This window comes from Lepisma saccharinum, chromosome 2, assembly GCF_977018435.1.
Source record: "Lepisma saccharinum chromosome 2, izLepSacc3.1, whole genome shotgun sequence".
Classification (NCBI taxonomy): domain Eukaryota; kingdom Metazoa; phylum Arthropoda; class Insecta; order Zygentoma; family Lepismatidae; genus Lepisma; species Lepisma saccharinum.
Genome location: NC_139230.1, coordinates 127698796 through 127721550, shown reverse-complemented (window position 1 = coordinate 127721550; position 22755 = coordinate 127698796). Strand labels below are relative to the sequence as shown.

Genomic DNA, 22755 nt, shown 5'->3' with positions numbered 1-22755 from the left:
TGGTTCTGGATACTTAGCTCTCTCTCTCTTTTGTTCAACTCTTCCTTCAATTGCCTTTCAAATTCCTTTGCTTGCATTCTGTCCTTAGTTAACTTATTTTATTTTTTGTGTACTTTACTTTTTCTATTTGTTTAGGTTACTGAAATCTTGTTCTCATTATTAGTAATTTATGTTTGATGTTTAGTTCTGCACTTCTGTACACTCTGACATCTTGTATTGCATACCTTGTATTTTCTGTGTAAGTGAAATAATCTATTTCAGTTCCTGTTCTTCTCCTTTCTGCGACAAATGTTATTTTTTGTATTGTTTTATATGGAAAACCTTGTGGTTAAAATCATAAAATTTATACAAGCTCATCCATTAAATTCAAGAATGTTTGTGTGCTGTGCAATGAAATGGACAATGAACATAAGCAGATTCTGCTTCACACAGAAGTGCATTGGCTCTTGCAAGGTAAAGTCCTTGTAAGACTTTTCAAACTTAGACAAGAAGTTATGCTATTTTTGAGTGATTGTAAGAATGAGTATGTGACTTGTTTTCTGATGAGAATTATTTAGCCACACTAGCTTATATGGACAACATATTTACCAAACTGAATGAACTCAATCTATCCCTTCAATGTCAAATGATCACTGCAGTCCAAGCTTATGACAAAGTCAAGGCATTACAGAAAAAAATCAGTTTGTGGTCAGAGAATGTAAAACATTGTAACTTTTCTGCCTTCCAGACCTTAGAATCTTTTGTAAGTGAGAAAGGCCTTTTCTTACCTAGTGAGTTTTGTGATTCAGTATTATTTTTGCTCTCGGTAACAAGATTGAAAATTATATTCCAGAAATTTACAGTGAATTCAATTCGATTCAAGACCTATTCTTGTATTTTGGAAGTTCAAACATGTTGTCAGTAAAACTAAGAGAAAAATTGTGTGATATCAGCTGTGATTCTGCCATTAAAACTAAATTTTTAGATTCAGACTTAACAAAGTTATGGATATATTTAAGAGGTGACTATCCTCAACTTTCTAATGAGGCATTAAATTGCTCATGCCGTTCTCCACTTCATATTTGTGTGACAAGGGATTTTCATCTCTCAAGTGAAAAGCAAGAACAGAAATATACTTGACACACACTTAGATTCATGACTTAAGTTAACCACCATTGAATCCAACATACTCCAGCTTACGCAGAAAAGGCAGCCCCAACCGGTGCATTAGTTTGGTGAGTAAAAAAAAGTTTTCAATTTCAGCATGTGTGTTTATTTAGATGTTAGACTACAGTAAATTAGTCTTTTAAAATACATATTTACTTTTCTAGGATGAGGTATGTGTAATTTGTTTAAGCAAGGACATAGGACATCTTAAAATACTCAACGTTAGCAAAAATATGATTATAAACTAGGTGCACACCTCCACTAGTAATTCTGCCAGTACCCATGCTTATGGGTCCCATGAAGTATAATATCCTTCAAGATGGGCTAATCAGGACTGAATCTAGTTTAAAGTGGGACCTGAACCACTGTGCAATGTACCTCCACTGGGGATCAAATCTGAGACTTCTTTCTTACAAGTCAATAATGTTACCTTGTGAAAGAGAGGAATAATTAGAAGAAAAGAGTGAGATGAAAAGAGAAGGAGAAAAAGGAAAAGGAGAGAGATGTACAAAGAACAAAAGGTAAGAGACAAAAGAAAGCAAAGAAAAGAGAGATACTGGGAGGGAGACAAATTGCATTGAAATTAATTACCTATTGATACAGTTACTCTCTGGCCCACATGGGTGTCCTTCACTCAATGAACCACATTCACATGATGTCATCTTTGATTCATCAAACTCAACTGCGCAAACAGGAGGAACAAAAGTGGATCTCGATATCCATCTATATGGTAGTGGTCTCTGAAAATGAAAGAGAATAATTCCCATGTGTTATTGTTGAGAATTAATAATGTGTTAATAAAACTAGCACCAATTCATAGGACATTCAGAGATTAAAAAGAAATACTATACATAGTAGAAATAAAAAAAAAACTCTCCCCTGTGAACTTCATTACATAAAGGCTCATAGCAGGTGTAGGGGTAGAACTTCACACATTCTCGATCTCAGACATAGTGTAATTATAATCTGACTCACTTTACCTACTAGCCGGCCCCCATGGCAGGGTGTTTAGCACAGAGCACTATGAAGCCAGGGGTCACAGATTAGGATCCCAGCCTGGGCATGGATGTTTGTTGTGAGTGTCCATTCTTCAATTTCACCATATCATCACTTATCCCCATCTTTGCAAATTAGCTAAAAGTGGCACAAAAGCAAAGTAAAATAAAGTAAATCAATCAATCGATCACCTAACCCACTATTGTTTGTTAGTTCGTTTGAGTTGGAAATTCATGCTAAGTCCAAGGAAGTTAAATGGAAGTAAATGTTTAATTTTTTCATTTCTAAACTAACATTTTAGTTCTTTACTTTTTGGCAAGGCATTTACATTGTTGTAACATATCTGAGAAACAAGGGATCATATTGCCCCATACACTTGGGGCAAAATGAATGTTTGCATCATCTTATGTTTGCCTTAACTTATACATTTCTGATTTAAAATTTCCAAACCAATTCTAAATTCCTAGTAGTTTAGATATGCTCGAAAACACATGTGTAATGGTCTTCATTGTATTGCGATGTTTATGTGAAATATGGTTTAATATACCTTAGGGTGATCATTTTGACCTGGTCTCCCCTACATAAATTAATTGTTCCATAAACAGCCTCAGAAATTGAGGCTAATACTGTGCAAAACTGATTAGTTTGTGTGAGTAATATTAAAGAAAAGTTGATGAGTTTTCAGTTTGTACTTTGTTCTGCCATAGTGGAAATAGTATTGCACTTCAGAAATGCTTCATATTGAAGGATATCACATGAAGCATATTTGGAGCTACATAAACTTTGTTTATTCTGTTTCTTCCCTTTTTACTGCATGCTTAGAGGACTCTAATGTTGAAATTTTTATAGTTGCAACCTGTCTAAAAATGAACAGGCTTTGTAGATGGGATGCTTAATTGCAGTGGTAAGATGAGACTAGATTCCATCCCCTCCTCTCTAAATAAAATAGTTGCTGCTTATGTCAAAACATTATTACCTTTCAGATGTGCACTTGAAATTAAGTTAGCACTGCAAGAACATTCTAACACACATCACATAGAGAACATACAATTTCATTGTAAATTATTATTGGCATTTTGTGCAACTTTTCACTGTAAATTACACTTTGTTCACTTTTTAAAATATGTGAAAGAGCATTTGCATGTACATACATTTTAGTAATTAAACAAACTTTGTTTGTACCATGCATGGCTCCCGTTAAAACCTTACAAGTTAGAAAATTGACACAACAAACATGAAAGATATTCCTCTCTGATCCAACTCCCCTTCTTTGGTCTAAAGATATTTTTTGTTAACATTTTCAATGCAAACCATTCTAGTATCTTAACATACACATTGCAAATAAAGACAGATTTTCTTTTAAGGATGTTTCATAGTGTAGAGTTTGGCAAATGTTCTGGTGGTGGTAGAACAATCTATTTTTCATCCATGATCTTGAAATGCTTTGAACAAATGCAAATGGAAAACAAAATCATTCCATAGGTGTACCTAATTGCGATTAATTTAAACTAAAAACCTCTAAATTTGGTGCAGTTATCACGGTCTCAAAATTGGTGACTTACCCCCACCCTTCCTAACATGCACTATATTACAAAGTTTTTTTAAAAAAACTTAAAACTCAAGTGATGCCCTAACGTTGCTGAGACTTGTGTTTCTTAATCTACGAAAATGTAACCTAGTCAAATATTAGTATAACTTAAAGCTCTTTCAAGGCATGTTAAATTGGTCCGTTGTCCACCATCTACAAACATCGCAACCAGTTTTTCTCAAATACAATGTGAGGTGAGACCAACCCTTCAAGTTATCTTGCAACTGTAAAAATTGCAACTCAAAAGCTGTACATTTATGGCAGTTATCATTATAGGCCTCAGATATTTAGGTTCTAAAAATAGTGCCTTTAGATTTCTAAAATTGGATCTGAAAATCCTTAAATAGGTTCTAAAAATATTAAATTAGACTAAACAATTATTCAAGTAGGTTCCAAAAAACTTAAAAGGTTCAAATAATATTGATTAGGTACAATTGTTAAAAACAGAATTTCAGAGGAACCGTAAGAATATTTAATGGCAAGGCTGTGCATAGCAGCAGAGAAGGGGAGACAGTGAGTGGGTGGCGCAAAGCAGTACATACTTCTACAAAGGCTGATAACAGAGTCATTTTACCTCCCCTTCATGTAATCATGTTCCCTCTTACATGTTTACTGGTCGAGTCATCTCGAGTCACTACCTTGCAGTGGTAGTGTTGTCACCTTGTAATCAAGGGGTCCCGAGTTTGGTACCCAGTGAAAGGAACATAGTGGTTCGGATCCCACTTTAAACTGTAGGTCCAGTTGCGATTAGCCTTACTGTGCATAAAGTGGACTTAAAACACCAAATCAACCAATCGATAAATCGAGTCACTACTTGTCCAGACAATTGTTTTTGTTCACTTGTTCCAGAGATTCCTGGGACAGAGTATTACAGTGCTTTTTTCCTGGGAAGAAAAGGTTCTGGTACTCTTCAAGGTGATTTGTTCTTGTATTCCTTGTAAGAACTATTGTTCTTGTATTCCTTGTAAGAACTACTGAAAACATTCTGGTATGTGCATAATAACTATCGATAAAAGGGTGCCCATATAGCGTACAGTTGTGTACTGCCAGAAAATAAAGCACTGGATATACGTATCCAGTAAACATTAATTTTCCCACCAAATTTTCATTTCTATGTATCATTTTCAACATTATCCACAAATTATGGTAATACATAGGTTGCTATTTATGTATCTAGAACTGGCAACACTAATGCTGTTAGGTAACATCTAATATATCCATCGTAAAGTTGGACATTTCTATGGTATATGTACCCAGAATGTTGTGCTTACGGATGCTATTTTTGTTTCATCGGAGACCAACAATGGAATTAACTCGAGAATATTTTCGAGCAATGATTTTCTATGACTTTCGACATGGATTATCTCAACAACAGTGCAGCGATAAACTCACTTCGACTTTTGGCGATGAAGCACCATCTAAAAGCACTGCATATCACTGGTTTAGTGAATTCGCTCATGGACGAATCTAAAGAAGGCTGTCCAAAATCGGTTGTTGTGCCAGAAGAAATTGATGCTGTGCGACAACTGATAATGCAAGATCGTCATGTCACATATTGTGAGATTGAGGCATCCCTAGCCAGTAGTATGACTAGCATACATAAGATATTGCATGAACATTTAGCCGTGAAGAAGATTTGTTTGCGTTGGATCCCACATAATTTGACAAATCGCTCAAAAAAAGGTTTGTGTCGATTGGTGCAAACAAATACTCACAAAATACAATTGTGGTGCTTCAAAAGCCGTGTATAAGATCTACACAGGTGACAAATCTTGGATCTATGCATATGAGCCCGAAAGCAAACAGCAGTCGATGGTGTGGGTGTTCCAAGATGAGCCAAACCCAACAAAAGTTGTTCGTGCAAGAAGAACTTCGAAGCAAATGGTCGCCTGTTTTTGGGGGGAAAATGGACATGTGGCTACAGTGCCACTACAGAATCGAAAACTGTCAATTCTGAATTGTACACAACCATTTGTTAAGTCTTTGGGGAAATCAGAAGAAAAAAAAACAACCAGCGGCGCAGGATCATTCTTCACCATGACAATGCGAGTTGTCACACATCGGTCCAAACAACTCAGTATTTGACCAGTAAAAACATTGAACTGATGGGTCATCCGCCATATAGCCCTGATTTAGCACCCAATAATTTATTTTTGTTCCCATACGTGAAGAATAAGCTACGTGGTCAACGATTTTTGATGCCAGAAGAAGCGATTGATGCATTCAAAATGCATGTTTTCGAGATACCTCAATCGGAATGGACAAAGTGCTATGAGAATTGGTTCAAATGTATGCAAAAGTGCATCGATCATCATGGAGAATATTTTGAAAAACAAGAAAACCATTTTCAATGATACATATTTTTTTTGTTTGTTTGTTTGTTATTCTGGATACATAAATAGCAACCCTCATATTAATACTTGTGCTGTTAGCAAAAGTTACTTGTTGATATGAAAATGAATTATGTATAAATTCCTCCATAACACATAGCAATCTTTAACAGACAAATTCCACTTCTTATCCATGAGAATCATCATTTATGCTGACAATGATCTTTCAACAGAAACATAGTCAATGGTGATAATTTGAATGCTGAAATGTTACTTCGCAAGGAATGAACGCCACAAAGCACCAAAAGTGAGCAAGACAAACAAGGATCAGAAATTTGCACTTAGGACTGTACAATGGGGGTTGGTGGGAGTTATATACATCCCCTTTGGCCCAGTATTCCTATAAAACAAACATCAAAGACAGTAAAATGCAGCAAAATGATGAATGACTACTAAAAGGAAAAGTATACATAATTCCCCTTTTCGAAAATCTTAGGCATGCCACTATGCACAGGCAATGGTGTGCCAGACATTTTGCTTTGTTCTGCACTTTCAAAAAACATAATGGACTTGGAGGATGATGAAATTTACAGAGTATGTTTCAAACAAGTTAGTCATTGAATTTTTGCATCTCCTAACAGAACAAATACCTCTGTCTGATATAAAAATCCTAAAATATTAAAAAATATATAAAGGCCTAAAAAAAGGTTTGATTTAGATGCAAAAACCTCCAAAAGGTTCTAACAAGCTAGATAAGTTATTCTAGGCAATATACAACTTCATCAGTTATTCCATTTTAATGAAATGCTGATGTAACTTGTTATTTCTTATTTACCTGCAAAGGAAAAATTGGTTAAAAAACTAAAACCCCGAGGTCTAGTTATGATGAATACATTTGTGACTTTACCACCACTCCTCTCTTAAACTAAGATATTTTAAAAGTTCTACTGCAAAATTGAAGACTAATGAAATCTCTAAAATGACTGAGTTTAATTCATTGTACTCGGAAAATGTATTCTAGACAGTTTTTGAAAATCAAAAACAATGTCGAGCCTGCAAACATGGGGGAAATCAGTTTTTCACCATCTTGAAATACATTGTCCAATTTCGCTCACACGTTTTTTAGCTACACAAATAATTTTACCTAAATGATTGTAAAATTACAGCAGTTATCATGGCCACCAAATAAATGTATAGATGCCCATCCACCCCAAGTCATGCTGCTCCTAAAACATGCACCACATTTTGATAACTTTATTGTCAATGAAAGTGTATACACTGAATTTACTTAGGTGCCCTATATCCTAAAAAGAAAAGATAGAAAGAATGAACTGAAATTGTGGTAGATTATGAAAGTGCATGACTTACAGGGGTATAGAGCTCCTAACCATACATAAATAACATTTATCCCTCATAGGAAAACAACTCGTTACAATGAGAAATGAAAAAAAAACTCATCTAAAGAGTGTTTAAATTTAATTATGCCACAATTAACAACATTTCATTAAAATGTACTCAATTCTCCCTTGCAAAGCTTTAAACATGCAAAAAATTATTGCATCAATTGATCATCACAGGTGAAACTATGATGTAACACTATAATTTCCCCCACATAAGGAAGTGACTGATTATGAAAGTGCTACCAATATTTCAAAATATTAAGCTTTGTTCAACTATGCTGCATCAATCAATGCAAACGTTTTATTTAAAAACTTCGGATACTTTTTATTTTTTCTTTCTTATATGTATGTTCGCCTTTCTGTTAAAAATCCATTTATAGCATGATTTGAGGAAAACAGCCTGAAGAAATCCATTGTGATTTGCACTATATTCATTATTTTGAGTATAATAAGCTCTGCTAAGCTTTTTCTTTACAAGATTTTGACAATCATAGAACCTCACAAGTATTTAAAGCAATAATTTACAACATTTTCTGGGAAAAAAAGACCTTATTGATTGGTTTCATTTTGGTGTTGTTTTTTTCAAGTAGGATTTTTTGGGAAAAAACACAGTATTTGGGGGAAAATAACAAACACACGGGTCAACCCTGGTACCTGGGGAGTAAAGGTAGACAGAGCATGGTGCTGGTCACATTGCCTCCAAAATGGAGGAGATCAAGAATGTGTGGGGCCCTATCGCCACATCCCCTAAATGTTTCTTCATGGCATGGTGCTCTACCCATGAAGAACTTTATCTTTACTCTCCTACATTTCACTTATACTGATCTGGTAACTGTATCATTACTGTATACTATCAGCAAATGCATTTTTAAAATGTCCTTGTCCAAAGTGCATTAAGCACATGAAATGTAATGCACCACAATTCACAGACAGTGGTACGTTTGTGGAATAGAAGGGCAGGCTCCATACACATATGCACACACAAAATTTCTAACACAAAAATATTACATTTCTAAAAGTATTGTATTGTTCCACAGATTGTAAATCTGTAAATTGTATTTTTAAAAAGAGTCATTCGTTTGAAAGTATTTTTAGATATTAATATTATCATAACCAGGGGATGGATTTACATAAGGTAAAAATGTGGTGACTATGTCAATTACATATTTTGTTATTTTCACCAAAATATGGACTTCAAATTGTAAAAATTTAGCTTTTAAATAATACAAGACATTACATGAGCTACATAAAATACAGTCTGAGCATTATAACTATTACTGTGACAGTCTTGAAGAGAAACCAGAAATGAATTCCGTACATGTGCCAAAATATTGCTGCTGTCGGGCACACAATAATGAAGGTGGGGTTAGCAATTGGCTGTTCAACTTGGAATTCTCTTCCAACATTGTCAAAATAACATTTGTAACAACCAAGAGTGGACACTCAAGCCCTCATTCTCTATTTTTGACAACAATTGAAACTAAACAGGAATATCAAGCAAACAGTTGGGAGGTGTAAAATTGAAAAAGGAAAATAATAATAATATAGTGTTATTGATCGGATGACAGAAAACATGTAATTAACACAATTGGAGGGTATAGGTCGTATACTATTGGTTGTTTAACGTTGCTTTGGACTTGGTAAGTTATTTGCAAGAAATTCACTCAATCCTTTCAGTCACACAGGGATATGTAGTTCTTGTGCCAATATGGAGCATATGTTGAGAAATGTTCTAAAATATGGAAATAAATGTAAATGTAACTACAATATGTAAAATATGAGGCAGAACTTAATATATGAACTTATGCTCTTCCTAAATCATGAGCCATATTTTGATAATTTTATTGTCAAATTATAGTGCAAGTATTATATGTCCAGATAGTAAATACTCGGTTGATGGTGGCGTTGCAAGCAAACTGCAAATATAAAAAATGTTAAGCTCAAATGTGTAACGGAACACACAATTTTCACCTAAAGTTTTTTAAAACTAAGATATTCTTTTATTCTGGGAGTTGGGTCCCAATAATATATCCATAAGGATCTGCATGGTGGCAGAAGGTAAGAAATTGTAGTGGTCTGGAAAAACAACAAAAAAAGAAAGAAAATAAGCGAGAAGAAATATGCATCACTAGTGGTGAACTTACATATGTAGATAACCACCAAACAGTAGAAGCTGTAGGTGATTGGACAGTGTGGTGAGAGCCACGCTAGAAGGAAGTTGTGCCAATTTATCGCTCGCCCAACTCCCGACCATGCGTTACGTGTAGCCAGCAGTGGCATAGCATGGGCATTTTGGGAGGTGTGGTGAATCGGGACTTGTATATCCCGTTTCGCCACATTCTTCGGCCCACCCTGTATAGAGGAATTAGACCGATGCATGGGATTGTCCGTTCGCGGAGAAACTTCGTTTGTTTTCCCAAGAAACCTGGGGGCGACGAGACTGCCACCTAGCGAAGCTTCTCGGGGTAGACGTTTTTCCTTGTTGGGCAAACCAGTGTTCTCCCCGGGCCGATTCCGATAACAGCAACTCCAGCAACGGTGTTCCACGGCGTGATAGCTGGCTGAGTCAAAGTGGCGTGACTCAGCTCTTATCTTCCAGTACACCTGTGAGCCTTGACTAGAACGTGGAAACCTTGCGGATATGGAGCTAAGTATTATTACAAGAATGGTTTAGTTTATCGCGTTACCTTAATAGACAATATTTTTTTTTTTTTTAATCTTTCATCTCCCTTTTTTTTTTACTTAAAAGTTTTTTGGGGAAACATCGTAACTTCATTTTTTGCGATAATAATTTCCTATCGCCGGGGTCTAATTCCTCCAAAGTATATATGCAGTCAAAAGAAGGGAATGATCATGGACTTAGTTTTGGTAGGATAAGTGATGCAAGAGATAGTGGGAATCCAAAGTAAAAATGAATCTATGACGTGGATCGTCATTGTAAAGAAGAAGGGGGGGGGGTAATTGGTAACTGTTTTTTCTGGTAAGAAACGACTTATTTAAATGAGAACACATTGTTAATACAGTTGTAACAAATCAAATACTCTGCACTTGTTAAGCAAAATAAAAAGTATTTTGAGAAAATATCTAACCTTACTATTCATGTAATTATGCAAAGCGCTGGGCGCTGCTTAAGATAATTTCACCCCTTCCAGTATAATTTCTTGCGTAGCAGATTTATTATATATATTTTTTTTGGCAAAGGGTCACAAAAAAGGGGAGTTGTATTTTTGGTTGCTCATATACACGTCAGTTCGTCGGGAGTGGGGACTAGACGAGCCCGCTATAAAACTCCGGACCAGCTGGCGGTATATGCAAGGTCTTGGAGCGATGCACTATTTAATACCAAAAAGAAAGTAAAACTGGGATTGGTAGTTTTGACTTGTGCCCATTTTGATTGTCAGATCCTTTTGGTTTTCTCCCTACAGCAGCGCAGCCACCCGTGGTTGAGAAACTTAATATATATATATATATATATTGTAAGTATTTTCTTTTGTGGAGGGTGTTATTTATTTCTTTTACAGGGAGATAGCCAGGGAAAAAAGCACGTACTTCCAAAATAAATAATGGGTTGTGACGGATTGTTCCAAACAACATCGAAATTGAGCAAGACGACACAGTGGGAACGCCAAGTCCGAAGGAAGAGTCGGTCCTTTTTTGCTTAATAATTTACTTATGGAATTAGTCACCACAGGTACTATTTATTTGTATGAAGTAAGCTGGGTTTTCAATAAAACAACATCCATGCATGTTTTAGCTAATAAATTAGATGCCTCACTATGCAACAAATGTCTTGAACTCTGGTGTTTTTATAAGTTATTTATACCTTTCGGCATGATGCAAGTCATTAAAAAACCTACCTGAATCACAAGCGATTCTGAACAACAGTAAATGTCACTTGTGGATGATCCAACTACTGATTGATTTGGTTTATTTTACTTCGCTTTTCTACCACTTTTGGTTAATCATGAATATGAATATGAGTGATGATACTGATGAAGTTGATGAAGAGACACTCACAAAGAACACCCGTGCCCACACTGGGATTTGAAGCAGGGACATCTGTCGTCTTGGCATGCTGTGCAAAACACTCTGACACAGAGGTGGGTGGATGATCTAACTATCATACACTCTACTGACGTAACAGTGCCGATTAGTAATTCAGAGCACTGTTTATTGCATCTTGAGAATGCTGATAAACATTTTAAAATAATTTTGTCAAGAAACCATTCGATGTTAAGAGTTTTCAAATGAGAGCTAAACATTTCCACTGAAACAATATTAAGCAGTTAGATACTAATGAAAAACTAATAATAATAATAAAAAAAGAATAGTTTTGCGGGTTAAGTGGTAGAGCAGTCACAGGCTAAACTTGTACCACGAGGACTTCACCAACTTATTTGTAACACCATTAAGCTTTGTTTCCATGATTATGAAAAACTAAATATGCTGACCAAGGCAGTAATTTATTTTATTATAAAACATAAACTAACGTAACGTTTCAACCTTCTAGCAAGGTCTTCTTCAGACTCTGTATCAAGTACAAAAGTAACCAGATACAACAAGAAGGGTAATATATATACACAAACATTACTCCCTCCAGACTATTTAGAAAGTTGTTTGGAACTTTCTAGCAGATGACTTTCACTTTCCAACTTTACTTTCACCTAAAAGGCTAAACACAATTACTTCCATATAGAATGTGGTTGGACTTTTTAATCTCACGCTCTTTTCCCTTCATTTTTCTTCCTTCTCCTCTCCTCTTTTTCTCTTGTCCTTTCCACTCTTTCCAACATCTTCTTCCATTCTTTGTTTAACTTCAGTCCCCCATTCCAGTTCATTGTGTCTTCTTCGCCTTTCTTCTCTATTTCCTTGGCTTCCTTCCATTTTCTCACTAGCATTCTCTTCTCCCTTCCTATCTGCTTAGCCTCATCCCACTCTATGTCATGTCCTGTTTCTCTCGTGTGTTTAAATATTGAATTTCTCTCTCTCTTAAGTCGTACATCATCCCTATGTTGTTTCAACCTGTCTTTGAGCCTTTTTTTCGTTTCTCCTATGTACACACTCTGACATTCTTTACATTTTACTTCGTAGATAATCCCTTCTTCTTCCTCTTCTCTGTTTTCCTTTTTCTTGTTAGCATTCCTCGCTATTCCTAAGATGCTTCTCCCTCCCTTCCTGTAAGTTTTAATTCCTGCTTTTCTAAGCACTTTGCATATCTTTTCTGTGGTCTTCCCCATATATTATTGGAACTTGAAATAGAAGAAGAAGACAAGTTAAGCTATCTAGATATATTGATGAAAAGGGAAAGAGGACAAGAAATTGAAACCACTTGGCATCAGAAGAAGTGTGCAGCAGGGGTATTCTGCCACAAAAGAAGTGATGTAAGTGAGGTGACAAAAATAAATTTTATAAAGAATATGGAGGACAGAATCAAGAAAATATGCATGAAAGAATGTGAAAAAGAAGGCAAAATAAATAGCCTATGGAAACAGCTGGAAAAGAATGGCTATGAGAAGCAGGATAGACTGGACATAAACAGAAGAAGTAAGAAAACGGGCAGGGGAGAATTGGAAGAGAAAGAAAAAGAGGAGAGAAGGTTTGGAATAAGGAGTATGGGGAAGACCACAGAAAAGATATGCAAAGTGCTTAGAAAAGCAGGAATTAAAACTTACAGGAAGGGAGGGAGAAGCATCTTAGGAATAGCGAGGAATGCTAACAAGAAAAAGGAAAACAGAGAAGAGGAAGAAGAAGGGATTATCTACGAAGTAAAATGTAAAGAATGTCAGAGTGTGTACATAGGAGAAACGAAAAAAAGGCTCAAAGACAGGTTGAAACAACATAGGGATGATGTACGACTTAAGAGAGAGAGAAATGCAATATTTAAACACACGAGAGAAACAGGACATGACATAGAGTGGGATGAGGCTAAGCAGATAGGAAGGGAGAAGAGAATGCTAGTGAGAAAATGGAAGGAAGCCAAGGAAATAGAGAAGAAAGGCGAAGAAGACACAATGAACTGGAATGGGGGACTGAAGTTAAACAAAGAATGGAAGAAGATGTTGGAAAGAGTGGAAAGGACAAGAGAAAAAGAGGAGAGGAGAAGGAAGAAAAATGAAGGGAAAAGAGCGTGAGATTAAAAAGTCCAACCACATTCTATATGGAAGTAATTGTGTTTAGCCTTTTAGGTGAAAGTAAAGTTGGAAAGTGAAAGTCATCTGCTAGAAAGTTCCAAACAACTTTCTAAATAGTCTGGAGGGAGTAATGTTTGTGTATATATATTACCCTTCTTGTTGTATCTGGTTACTTTTGTGCTTGATACAGAGTCTGAAGAAGACCTTGCTAGAAGGTTGAAACGTTACGTTAGTTTATGTTTTATAATAAAATAAATTACTGCCTTGGTCAGCATATTTAGTTTTTCATAATCATCCCTATGTTGTTTCAACCTGTCTTTGAGCCTTTTTTTCGTTTCTCCTATGTACACACTCTGACATTCTTTACATTTCACTTCGTAGATAATCCCTTCCTCTTCCTCTTCTCTGTTTTCCTTTTTCTTGTTAACATTCCTCGCTATTCCTAAGATGCTTCCCTTCCTTCCTGTAAGTTTTAATTCCCGCTTTCCTAAGCACTTTGCATATCTTTTCTGTGGCCCTCCCCATACTCCTTATTCCAAACCTTCTCTCCTCTTTTTGTTTCTCTTCCAATTCTCCCCTGCCCGTTTTCTTACTTCTGTTTATGTCCAGTCTATCCTGCTTCTCATAGCCATTCTTTTCCAGCTGTTTCCATAGGCTATTTATTTTGCCTTCTTTTTCACATTCTTTCATGCATATTTCATTGATTCTTTCCTCCATATTCTTTATAAAATTTATTTTTGTCACCTCACTTACATCACTTCTTTTGTGGCAGAATACCCCTGCTGCACACTTCTTCTGATGCCAAGCGGTTTCAATTTCTTGTCCTCTTTTCCTTTTCATCAATATATCTAGATAGCTTAACTTGTCTTCTTCTTCTATTTCAAGTTCCAATAATATCCCTCTTTCTTCATCTTGAATTTCTTTGGCAAAAATGTCAAGCTGCCTCTTCGTTACGTTACGTTAGTTTATGTTTTTATAAAATAAATTACTGCCTTGTTCAGCATATTTAGTTTTTCAACTTATTTGACAGAAACTGTGTTGATCTTTTATTTTTTAATGCATATCCCTGTTCGTGCAATAAATTATACAATGCAGTGGTCATTAAGAAGTGTTATACTTGAGTTTGGTAAAGTTATGTCAGTAAATATTGCATATTGTAACATCACACAGCCAATTTACCAACCAATTTACACTGATGGATAAACAATACCCTGAAATTAATGCCGGACCAGGTTGTAAGTATTAAAAAATACCTATTTTGAAAATGCTTGTATCTGAAACTAGTTTCTCAGATTCCTGTGTGAATGTTTGTTGACCCAACCGAATGGCTCTTATGTGTTTAATGATTTGGAAGATGACCAGGAAGTCTTGGTGATAAGGGTGGACAGTGCGACAGTAATAGTACATCTTCATGTGATTCCTAGTGAACTATCAGATGACCTGATATGTGTGGCTTAGAGTCAATATGGCACTATACACACACTGGTGGACGAGAAGTACAATGATAAACACATATACTCCGTACGCATGGGTCAAAAAATCGTTTCTTCAATCAGTGCCCTAGTCGCCAGAAACCATCAGCATGCACAAGTGACAATTCGTATGCAGCAAAAGTGCAACCCACCCCATTTAACCTTACCAGTGTTGAAGAAGTGTTACCTAACAAGCTGACAGAACTAACAGTCGCAATGACCAAGATGAAAACCAAACCAACTGTGGTTGCCAGCCCTGGTACAATACAGGGTGTTCAACTAATGTTGGCCGAAGAAAACTGCACCCTGCCTAGTGATGGAAATTCTAACTATTCCATGGAGATTCCAGTGTCCACCAATGACGAGGCTAAAATCTTGACGATAAGTATCCATCCTACGCAAATGAATCCATTGGAAACCCTCAAGATCTCGCCACTAACAGATGCAGGTTCTTCACAGATGCCTACCAGGAACTAGGGATGGCCAGATCCGGATCCTAAAATTTTTCAGATCCGGATCCACGGATCTGGAATTTTTGGATCCGGATCCGTTTTGCCATCCCACATGAGCGCTTCTTTGGAAAGTAAGAATGTGTTTATAACATATTGTTATATATAATATATACTCATCTTGACATTTGGGGGGGGGGTTGTAGTCTAAAACAGTTTTTTAGCCAAAACAAAAAAAAACACATATTCCTTTGGATCGCTCTATACACCTGCCAAGTATGGAAATCGGAGGGGGACACACGGGTCAAATGCCCACTTAAATTTGTCCTCATCTTGACATTTGAGGGGGGTTTGCAACCTAGAACAGTTTTTTAGCCGATACAAAAAACATGTATTTCTTCCTTTGGGATCCTGTATACACCTGCGAAGTTTCATGGAAATCGGAGGCAGACACTTAGATAACCTCTTTTGTTAGTCTTACACCTTGTAATTATATAACACTGCATATATTATATATTATAATGTTTTATTTTAATTTTTAAAACTGTAACTATAGAACAATTGTATAATTTTTGTATAACATTTCTATCTTGTTAAATGTGTTACAGGTTTCATCCTGGAATGGAATGTCTAACATTTATGTGTGTTTCCATTTCCTATACATTCGAATGAATACATATTTGTTTCAATGGCATATACAAAATCACCTCTGACATTTTATGTTAAACAAGTAAGATTATTTTTGTGCAAGAGTGTGTTAGCGGATGCGTAGCAAATTATTTTACGAACAACACTTGAAAAAAAATCTTGAAGGACTAACTAATTAAAAATTTCTTTGTAATCGAAGATCATAATACCTTTTAAGGTGTGGTAATATTATAATGGGATTGAGATACGAAACTCTTGGATCCAGATCCAGATCCAGAACTTTCGGATCCGGATCCATTTGGCCATCCCTATCAGGAACCCACTTCCAGCACTCTCATCTGTGCAGACTACATTATCATGCCCATTGGGGAAGCAGAACCGGAAGAAGATATGCCTCACAGACCAGATCTACAACCATCCGGCGAAGAAATCCAGCAACCAGCGTTCATCATCTCCAGTGAGGATTGCCATGTCCCAAAGTGTGCCCAACCCTCTGGAAACACCCCTCCCCCCATAATGATGAAAACTGTTAAGAATGGTTCTTCAGAAAACCTGTATGTACATGAAATGTTTTAGTTGTTTATTTCATTAGTGTGTTATATGACAGCTCCCATTTATCATTTTGCCACTGTTAATAGAGAGCCAATGGCAGGCTTGTTGTGAGGAATCATCTCCAATGATTGATCCCCAGGAACAGGGAAGCATTGCCCATGTGAGTGCAGAACAGCAAAGTGGGAAAAGAAAACCCATAACGAAACTAAAACAAGGGGACGAGTGTTTCACACAACATTCTGACATTCGTGCATGCTTATTTGAACATTTTGCAGCCCAATTTAAAGCACACCTGGCATCCTAGGCAGAAGAAGAGTTTGTTTCATTCCCTGATGTTCCCATGCTATCACGGGAAGATGAAGCCATCTTGAACCGACCATTCACCAAGGAAGAAGTGGACGCTGCTCTCCAAAGGGCTCAAAAAGGGAAAACTACAGGTATAGATGGATTACCGATTGAACTTTTTCAAACATTTCGGCAGACTTGCATATGTGGTGGCCTCCGCCAGGTATCAAACCTGGGGCTCTCTGAGGTGACAAAAAACCCTTTACAAGGTCCTTTGCAAGGTAACAAATTTCCACTGTGTCTTCAGGGAAGCATTCACAACAGGAAAGCATATGTAAAGCATCTCTCCACCTCTTTCTCATTTATATATAAATGCATCCCCCAGTATATTGGATGATGGCTGTGGGACAGCATAGGTTCGATCCCGGGTTCAGTCTGTAGAAATTTTCGGCCTGTGTATAGGGCAGGTGGCAACCCACCATCGTGAGGAACTTGGGGAGCTATGAGTGAGTAGCGTAATCTGGTCTCCGAAATCTCCTACAATGGCTGGGGGTTCAACGTGCTGACCCCACGTTACCCCATTACCGGTTGAAGATATCCACGCCTCTAGGTAGGATTGTGGGAGGGAGACTGGCAGTTGGGAGATAGGCAATGACTCTTTCAGGGCTGTAGAGCCATGGATTATTATTACAGGGTGGGTACAAACAAGCAAAAATAAAATTCCCTGACTTTTCCAGGTTTTCCAGGACAAAATTTACATTTTTCCCTGACAATTACAAACTAAACTAAATCGATGTTTTTGCAAATGGAAATAAACTCATACAGATCCAGGTATGGATTTGATAAGTACCAATATTATCTTCTATGAAATTGACTTAATTTCTCTATTCTCTATGATTTGAATTCAAAGTGCAAAATAGTAAGTTTAAAATAAAATACTTGATTATTTTTAAAGTTACGACTAAATGAGATAAGAGTGAAGAGTGAATGATTAAGAAATACAATTTGTAATTTATCAGTCTCCTAATAAATTCTCGGTATTATATGTTGATATTTCCACTGAGGTTTGGAACCCTCTGCTTTCAAGAACCATGAGTGCGGACTCAGTTTTCAATGCATAAAGCTACTTCTCTCTTCTCTGTAGAGCAAACAACCTAACTCTTGCATATAAGTGAAACAATTGAATCGAACAAAATAAAGTGTCATATTTCCTTACATCATCAATGGGATTTCTGCTTCAGTACAGTATATCCAAGTGAAGTACTGTGAAACTGACAACATGGAGTTATACCATTAATGCTGGCGAAAAGGGTATGAATGTATTATAAATTGAACGCAAGGAATTTATAGAATTGCATTGTATAGGTACCTGATTTAGCTAACCACCCATTAAAACAGGAACACTCTAATAATAAAAGCTTCTGAAGTTCATATACAAGGGGTATCCTGAAAAAAGCTCCAATCGTGCCTATACGCAGCACTAGTAGTCGGAGAGCAACACACACACATGCAGGCAGGAAGAAGTGGCACGTAACATGCTCAGAATTTGGCACAGAGCCACCAGCAATCGTGTGAGGTGTGCAGACCGGACGTCGTGAGTGATAGTATGGTCAGACATTGGTGCAGACAATTCAGGGAAGGCCAATCGAATGTGCACAACCCCATACAGCTGAGTACACACAGGCCCTTTGCATCACTTCAGGTGAAAGATCTTGGACCACTCCCTGTACAGTCAAGGCCTTGAATGTACCGACTTTCATCTCTTTGTTTAACTGAAGAGGTTTCTGGCAGGGCAAGGATTTGACAGCTACACTGCGGTAGAGATAGTTCCAGTCTTTGCTGTCAGACAAATATACCATGGGCATACAAAATTTAGTGCCATGCTACGACAAATGCCAGAACAATGGTGGTGATTATGCCGAAATTAGGCTAGGACACACTGTTACTAATGTAATAAATTACAACTGATATTCTTGTTTTATTTATGACTAATCGGTAGGGACCTTGATTGTTTGTTATTTTTTTTACAAATTGGTGTATTTTTTTTATTTTTTACTATTAGGTGTTATTTTTCCCAAAATTCACTTTTTCATTTTAGCGCATTTTCTGGCAAATATCTGAAATTATAACTTCATGGTGTTTTTAAACTACTGTTTCAAATTGTAAGTCACATGGCTTACGCCTCTTCGTGAGAGTTTGATATCTTGAATTTCTTTTTGGGAAAGTTATTTTCCATACACCTTTTTTAATTTTAAGGTAAGGATTTTAGATAATGGAATTTTCTCCGTATATTCTGAAGGGTGCATAATGACCATAAGTGGCGACGCACCCAAAAAATTAAAATCAATCAATCTCACGTGATAGATACCGATATATTATGTCACCAAAAATTGGCATTATCTTTTTTTGACTTGTTAGTGTTACGTTTCCCAAAATTCGCCTTTTTGTTTTAGAACATTTATCTGCCAAATATACCGAAACGTAATACTCCATTGTGCTTTTAAACTATTATTTTAAATTGTAGGTCACATGGTCTACGTATTTTCGTGACAGTTTGATATGTTGGAACAGATTTTTGAGGAAGTAAAACTAAAGTGCTCCCCTGCACTTTTCCATGAAGGTGTATAGGGGTGATGTGATCAGCACCAAGCTCCTAGCTACCTTTATTCCTCAAAGTTTCCTCAAGGTACCAGCTTCATATGATGCTGGGTGGGGGCCGGAGCAGTTTGAATAGGTGGACAACATCCCGGTTCTCCACCGCAGGAGATCGACCCCGGGTCTCTCGCATAGTAGCCAGACGCCCTAATGACTGAGTTCCATTATTACTCGCTCGACAAATGCCGATGAAGCGCACTTAGCTTGGTAATTCAAAACATATCTCGTGCGACAAATACGAAGATGTGGCTCCCATGTGACGGTAGATACACACTCGATCTCCTGTTAGAACCCTGCCACTTTGCTCTGTGATGCAAATTATTTTGATAGAAGTTGAAAAAATCGTGGGAAATACATGATTTAATGTGGCTGTCAGAATTATTCCATGTACGTATAACTCTATAGTTTACTCTTGAGTAAAATGTTGGAAAACTTGCATGTTCTATGTACACAAACATGGCCTAGAAAAGACAAGAATGTTGGACTTCATGGAATTTTTCGTTGTTTTAGGACATTTCTTTAAAAAAATCGCTAAAAACGCCAACAATTCTCATTTTATGTCAAATTTCAATATTTCGAACGGGCGAAAAATGTGTCCAGACATCACTGCACATTCTTAAACATAGCTTCGCAGCAATTACCATTTTTCACGGTTTTGGCGTTTGCGAAAAATCAATGTCCCTACTAATTGGAAATTACTTTCTGGCCACCCCTCGTATAAATCAGTAGATGGAAAGTGAAAATTTAGCAGGACTGGCAGAGAAAAGTCAATTCTTGAAGAAAGTGATTTGCTTTTATGATTGAATGATTTGAGTAAATATGATATTAACATATTTACGTATTTATTATTAGTATTTTATTTCATAATATTAGACATTAACCTTACTCAGTGAGAGATTAATGACCATCTCTCATGACTTTGAACAGACAGGACAGAGAGTGGTGTTAATTTCATTGCAATACTAGTGTTGCAGTAAATTTGAGGTTGGGAGCATGCACTTGCCAATTTTTATAAAGTTCACCAATGCAGATTTATGTTTCACTTTTTCGTGATAGTATTCAATATATATCCCATTTGGTTGGATTCTTTTTGATATCTAAGAATAGTGCGATGTCATTGTAAAGGTATGATAACTTGTGCGAAACCAGTAATACGGCAGGATGATGAAAGAAAACCTTCGTAAGCACTGCTACATTAAATAAGGTGAAGTGAGCCAGAAGAGTAATAAAATTCCAGCAGCATATTTGCAGTCTAAAGCTCTTCTTGTTTATGCATTCGATTTTTGTTGGATGTTGCAGTCCATGCAATTTCTGTCGCATGTTGTAGTGAGGTACTTTGTCGGGTAGCGATATTCGACAAAAATCGTATGTATCAATGGAACCTATTTGTTTCCATGTTCCTTTAGTTTGCCCAACAAAATGCCTTACTGCAACGTCCGATAACTATCGGACGGCACCACCCGCTCTTATCCCCTCCATCTGTTGACAAGTCGCCTTACTACTCCCATACGGACAAGAAAAAAATGATAATTCAATGCATTTTCCACGTAATACAGATTAGAGGCTTTACCTTTAATCCCCGATGATACCATATGATATCATGGTGCTGATTAAGAAATGAATGTGCTTTTTGGAACTTCATACTCTTATGTTTGGATGGAAACTCTGACCCAGGTCTGGAGCAAGCCTGGAAAATTCATATTGATGGAAAATCTCCCCCCTCTCCGCAACATATCCATGCCACATTTCCGAACAGAGTTTCACATTTTGGCTCATTATTCAACTTGTATGGCACCCAGGAACATGAAACATGTTTCAATCTCTTTGGAAACGTCCATTCTTTGAAAGGAATACTAAGGTATGCGCATTCTTCCTAAAATAGCAGGAGAAGAGGGGGCAAACTAAGATATTTTTCATTGAAATTCGGTGGTCGCGCCCCGAAACCCCCATTCCACAGTTCAGCATTTTGAATTGAACACGGTTGCATGCTACTTATCCGAAGTAGATTGTTCCCATAGTGCCAGAGTTATAACAATTTTCCTCCAAAACTGCAAATTACCTATTTTTCCTAAAAAAAATATTTAAAAAATTACAATTTGGCTTATTATTCAACTTGTATGGCACCCAAAAACATGAAACATGTTACGTTCTCTTGAGAAATGTCCATTCTTTGAAAAAAATAGTAAAGTTCGCGCCTTCTTCCCAAATAGCGGGAGAAGAGGAGGCAAATTCTAGATTTTTATGGTTTCTTAATTTAAATTCGGGGCTCACGACCCCCAAACGCCCCTTCCTCGGTTCGGCGTTCTGAATTGTACAGTTGCATGCTCTGATGTTTTAGCTGAGAAACAAAACTTATCCGAAGTAGATTGCTCCCATAGTGCCAGAGTTATAACAATTTTCCTCCAAAAATGCAAATTACCTATTTTTCGTAAAAAACAAAATCACATTTTGGCTTATTATTCAACTTGTAAGGCACCCAAGAACATGAAACATGTTTCATTCTCTTGATAAATATCCATTCTTTAAAAGAATACTAAAGTTCGTGGCTTCTCTCCAAAAATAGTGGGAGAAGAGGGGGCAAACTCCAGATTTTTATGTTTTTTTCCATTGAAATTCGGGGGTCTCGCCCCCCAAACCCCCTTCGTCGGTTCGGCGTTCTAAATTGTACACGGCTGCATGCGCTGATGTTTTAGCTGAAAATCAAAAGTTATCCGAAGTAGAGTGCTCCCATAGTGCCCGAGTTATAACAATTTTCCTCCAAAGAGTGTTCGAATTTAAAATTCCCACCGAGGAGCCAGGGCGAGAGAAATCTCTCTCTCTCTCTCTCTCTCTCTCTCTTTCTCTCTCTCTCTCTCTCTCTCTCCTCCTACCATCACTGGTTTCTGGCGCCGTGGTTGTCTTGCGCATAAAATGGGCGTAAAAGTTGAGGCCGAAACTTACGAATGAGATTTCCTGTTCCCGTGCACAGTTCCATAACGATATCTTTAAATAAATAAATAAAAAAAATGGAAAAGTCAATGAAGACGAAATTCCCTGACATTTCCCTGACTTTTTTTGACACCTCCAATTCCCTGACTTTTTCCGGTTTTCCAGGTTTTCCAGG

The 22755-nt window shown here is 36.9% G+C and overlaps 1 protein-coding gene across 2 annotated transcripts in view; it reads right to left on the bottom strand.

The window, feature by feature from the left end:
* LOC145984493 (histone-lysine N-methyltransferase NSD2-like) overlaps positions 1-22755 on the bottom strand; it is a 514670-nt gene that overhangs the window by 141354 nt on the left and 350561 nt on the right. For both annotated transcript variants that reach the window (XM_083118148.1, XM_083118150.1), the window contains exon 10: positions 1738-1886. In XM_083118148.1, the coding sequence (XP_082974274.1) occupies positions 1738-1886 (149 nt within the window). The remainder of the gene's footprint in view (positions 1-1737; positions 1887-22755) is intronic.